At 46.5% G+C, this 4,338-nt stretch overlaps 2 protein-coding genes across 2 annotated transcripts in view; one reads left to right on the top strand and one right to left on the bottom strand.

Annotated features, from left to right (window-relative positions):
* LOC109844681 (trihydrophobin-like) lies at positions 415-1,955 on the bottom strand. The gene is made up of 6 exons (XM_020413796.1): positions 1,852-1,955; positions 1,389-1,595; positions 1,003-1,140; positions 761-901; positions 513-694; positions 415-419 (listed from the first exon to the last, which is right to left on the bottom strand). The coding sequence occupies exons 1-6, from the start codon at positions 1,953-1,955 to the stop codon at positions 415-417; spliced, it is 777 nt and encodes a 258-aa protein (XP_020269385.1).
* Positions 1,973-4,338, top strand: part of LOC109844679 (circumsporozoite protein-like) — a 14,621-nt gene continuing 12,255 nt past the window's right edge. The window contains exons 1-2 of the mRNA XM_020413795.1: positions 1,973-2,010; positions 3,730-3,937. Of these exons, the coding sequence (XP_020269384.1) occupies positions 1,973-2,010; positions 3,730-3,937 (246 nt within the window). The remainder of the gene's footprint in view (positions 2,011-3,729; positions 3,938-4,338) is intronic.

The raw sequence follows: 4,338 nt of genomic DNA, 5'->3' as shown, positions 1-4,338 counted from the left end.
AAAATTAAAACGAAAAAAAATTAAAAGAATAACTTGTTTGTTACCGCCTCTGTTGTTGCCGCTGTTACCACCGTTGTTACCGCCTCTGTCGCCTCTATCGCCGCCGCCGCCGTCATCTCCGCCTGTTATTGCTGATGTTGACAATGGCGTCGCCGCCGTTATCTCCGCCGTCGGGGTTGCGGTTTCCTAATGGAGGAGCGTTTCTACCGCCTAACACTTGATCGTCATGGCTGTTTTGGGGATGGGAATAAATTCAAGAGCAATAATCAACCCAACAGACAGAACAAAAGCAACACAGTTCATAATAACTACTCTCATATCCGGGGTTCTTGTCCCCGTCCACGTGCCCATCATAATAGCGGTGGAACAGACGAAAAAGGAGTACAACGCATTATCCTGAGCGTTTTCAGACTTTCACCCTAAACAAAATGCAACATTATTAGGGAAAAAACTAAAATTAAAACGAAAAAAAATTAAAAGAAAAACTTGTTTGTTACCGCCTCTGTTGTTACCGCTGTTATCGCCGTTGTTACCGCCTCTGTCGCCTCTGTCGTCGCCGCCGCCGTCATCTCTGCCTCCGCCTCCGCCGTTATTGCCGATGTTGACAATGGCGTCGCCGCTGTTATCGCCGCCATTGGGGTTGCGGTTTCCTAATGGAGGAGCGTTTCTACCGCCTAGCACTTGACCGTCATGGCTGTTTTGGGGATGAGAATAAATTTAAGAGCAATAATCAACCCAACGGACAGAACAAAAGCAAAACAGTTCGTAATAACTACTCTCATATCCGGGGTTCTTGTCCCCGTCCACGTGCCCATCATAATAGCGGTGTGCATTCGGGAGCAGGGTCAGGACCGTCACGGCTGTCTTGGGGATGGGAATAAATTCAAGAGCAATAATTAACCTAACGGACAGAACAAAAACAACACAGTTCGTAATAACTACTCTCATATTCGGGGGTCTTGTCCCCGTCCACGTGCCCATCATAATAGCGGTGGAACAGACGAAAAACCGTCATCTCCGCCTCCGCCTCCGCCGTTATTGCCGATGTTGACAATGGCGTCGCCGCCGTTATCACCGCCGTCGGGGTTGCGGTTTCCTAATGGAGGAGCGTTTCTACCGCCTAGCACTTGACCGTCATGGCTGTTTTGGGGATGGGAATAAATTCAAGAGCAATAATCAACCCAACGGACAGAACAAAAGCAACACAGTTCGTAATAACTATTCTCATATCCGGAGTTCTTGTCCCCGTCCACGTGCCCATCATAATAGCGGTGGAACAGACGAAAAAGGAGTACAGCGCATTATCCTGAGCGTTTTCAGACTTTCACCCTAAACAGAATGCAATTCAAGAGCAATAATCAACCCAACGGATAGAACAAAAGCAACACAGTTTGTTACCGCCTCTGTTGTTGCCGCTGTTACCGCCGTTGTTACCGCCTCTGTCGCCTCTGTCGCCGCCGCCGCCGTCATCTCCGCCTCCGCCTCCGTCATTATTGCCGATGTTGACAATGGCGTCGCCGCCGTTATCACCGCCGTCGGGGTTGCGGTTTCCTAATGGAGGAGCGTTTCTATCGCCTAACACTTGACCGTCATGGCTGTTTTGGGGATGAGAATAAATTCAAGAGCAATAATCAACCCAACGGACAGAACAAAAGCAACACAGTTCATAATAACTACTCTCATATTCGGGGTTCTTGTCCCTGTCCACGTGCTCATCATAATAGCGGTGGAACAGACGAAAAAAGGAGTCAGCGCATTATCCTGAGTGTTTTCAGACTTTCACCCTAAACAGAATGCAACATTATTAGGGAAAAAACTAAAATTAAAACGAAAAAAAATTAAAAGAATAACTTGTTTGTTACCGCCTCTGTTGTTGCCGCTGTTACCGCCGTTGTTACCGCCTCTGTCGCCTCTGTCGCCGCCGCCGCCGTCATCTCCGCCTCCGCCTCCGTCATTATTGCCGATGTTGACAATGGCGTCGCCGCCGTTATCACCGCCGTCGGGGTTGCGGTTTCCTAATGGAGGAGCGTTTCTACTACCTAGCACTTGACCGTCATGGCTGTTTTGGGGATGAGAATAAATTCAAGAGCAATAATCAACCCAACGGACAGAACAAAAGCAACACAGTTCGTAATAACTACTCTCATATCCGGGGTTCTTGTCCCCGTCCACGTGCCCATCATAATAGCGGTGGAACAGACGAAAAAGGAGTACAGCGCATTATCCTGAGCGTTTTCAGACTTTCACCCTAAACAGAATGCAACATTATTAGGGAAAAAACTAAAATTAAAACGAAAAAAATTAAAAGAAAAACTTGTTTGTTACCGCCTCTGTTGTTACCGCTGTTATCGCCGTTGTTACCGTCTCTGTCGCCTCTGTCGACTTGAGGGGGTCCTAGGTTGGACTAGGAGATCTGAAGGGCTCCTAGGTTGGGCTCGGAGATCAGAGAGGCGTTGGCTCATGTTGTCCTTTGGATTAGGGGAGAACTCTAGGGGCTAGGGGATGTATGCTACAGTAAACAGCGACCTTGGTGGCCATTTTATAATAGCTGGGCAGCTAGCACTAGAATGACCTACCGGACAAAATACGCGGCTCGTCACAACCTTTGACTGAGAACCGCAGAGCGACAGTCTGCGATGGACAGAGCTGATCGAGCGGGAGAGGTCTCTTTTTCTTTCGCAAAGAACAGAGGGCGGAGAGAGAGGCGGTTGGTAGAGCTAGAGGACAAGGACAGATGAGACAAGGGGAGCTATTTTATAGGTGGTTTAAGAAATCTTTGTTCTCTGCAAAAACGAAAGAAAAGAGAACTCCGTATCAACCACCCTCTGCAGAAACGAAAGAAAAGAGACCTCTCTACCGACCACCCTCTGTTCTTTGCAGAAACGAAAGAAGAGAGAAAATAAAAACAGAAATGAAAAAAATGTTTGTCTCTAGCGCCTGATACAGTGACTGCCCTGCTCAGCTCTGTCGAACGTGCGCAGACTGTTGCTCTGTGCCTCAGCGACAGTCTAAGGCTCTGGGCTCCGCATAGACAAAAAGACAGCCCAAGGGACCGCGTCCAGTTTCGATATATATATATATATGCATCCCAAACGTCACTCTCATTATTGAGCCGATATTCCTAAGCCGAAGGGTCATCAGTCCAACTGCTGCAATAAACAACATTAATTCTGACCTAAAACCAAAGGTTAATGTAGTAATCACTATAATGAAAGCTTAATACTTTGGTCCAATTAAGTTCATTATAGTCGCGGCAGACTTATTATTTTTTATAAATTAGGAATTATGAAACTTGAAAGGGGAAGAATAAACAATCAAAAGTCACGTCCTCTTTTACAAGTAGTGTAGATTTTAAACCACTCTCTCAGGATCAGAGCTAACATTAATGCATAACTAAAAAGCATTGTATTAATAGAAAAGCACAACAACTAAATAAAAAAGAAAATACAACAAAATACTCTTTAAGAAAATAAAGAGAAAAACTACAAATGCTCTCTTAAAAAACAAAAGAAGAACACAAATGACTATCTTAACTCCCTCAACTCATTTAGCCACTAAATGGGCGGGGTTTTAAGAAAATAAAGAGAAAAACTACAAATACTCTAATGATGGGCACGTGGACGGGGACAAGAACCCCGGATATGAGAGTAGTTATTACGAACTGTGTTGCTTTTGTTCTGTCCGTTGGGTTGATTATTGCTCTTGAATTTATTCTCATCCCCAAAACAGCCATGACGGTCAAGTGCTAGGTAGTAGAAACGCTCCTCCATTAGGAAACCGCAACCCCGACGGCGGTGATAACGGCGGCGACGCCATTGTCAACATCGGCAATAACGGCGGAGGCGGAGGCAGAGATGACGGCGGCGGCGACGACAGAGGCGACAGAGGCGGTAACAACGGCGATAACAGCGGTAACAACAGAGGCGGTAACAAACAAGTTTTTCTTTTAATTTTTTTTCGTTTTAATTTTAGTTTTATCCCTAATAATGTTGCATTTTGTTTAGGGTGAAAGTCTGAAAACGCTCAGGATAATGCGCTGTACTCCTTTTTCGTCTGTTCCACCGCTATTATGATGGGCACGTGGACGGGGACAAGAACCCCGGATATGAGAGTAGTTATTACGAACTGTGTTGCTTTTGTTCTGTCCGTTGGGTTGATTATTGCTCTTGAATTTATTCTCATCCCCAAAACAGCCATGACGGTCAAGTGCTAGGCGGTAGAAACGCTCCTCCATTAGGAAACCGCAACCCCGACGGCGGTGATAACGGCGGCGACGCCATTGTCAACATCGGCAATAACGGCGGAGGCGGAGGCGGAGATGACGGCGGCGGCGGCGAC

The sequence above is a fragment of the Asparagus officinalis genome, chromosome 6 (genome assembly GCF_001876935.1).
Source record: "Asparagus officinalis chromosome 6, Aspof.V1, whole genome shotgun sequence".
Lineage (NCBI taxonomy): Eukaryota > Viridiplantae > Streptophyta > Magnoliopsida > Asparagales > Asparagaceae > Asparagus > Asparagus officinalis.
This window is presented reverse-complemented; position numbering and strand designations above follow the sequence as displayed.

Bases quoted from the DNA above. Each gene is read 5' to 3' on its own strand.
- LOC109844681 (XM_020413796.1), bottom strand. From the start codon at position 1,955: ATGACGGAGGCGGAGGCGGAGATGACGGCGGCGGCGGCGACAGAGGCG. The intron at 1,596-1,851 runs GTTATTCTTTTA...TCCCCAAAACAG, and splicing joins ACAGAGGCGGTAACAAACAA to CCATGACGGTCAAGTGTTAG. The intron at 902-1,002 runs GTCTGTTCCACC...TCTGTCCGTTAG, and splicing joins GGCGGAGATGACGGTTTTTC to GTTAATTATTGCTCTTGAAT.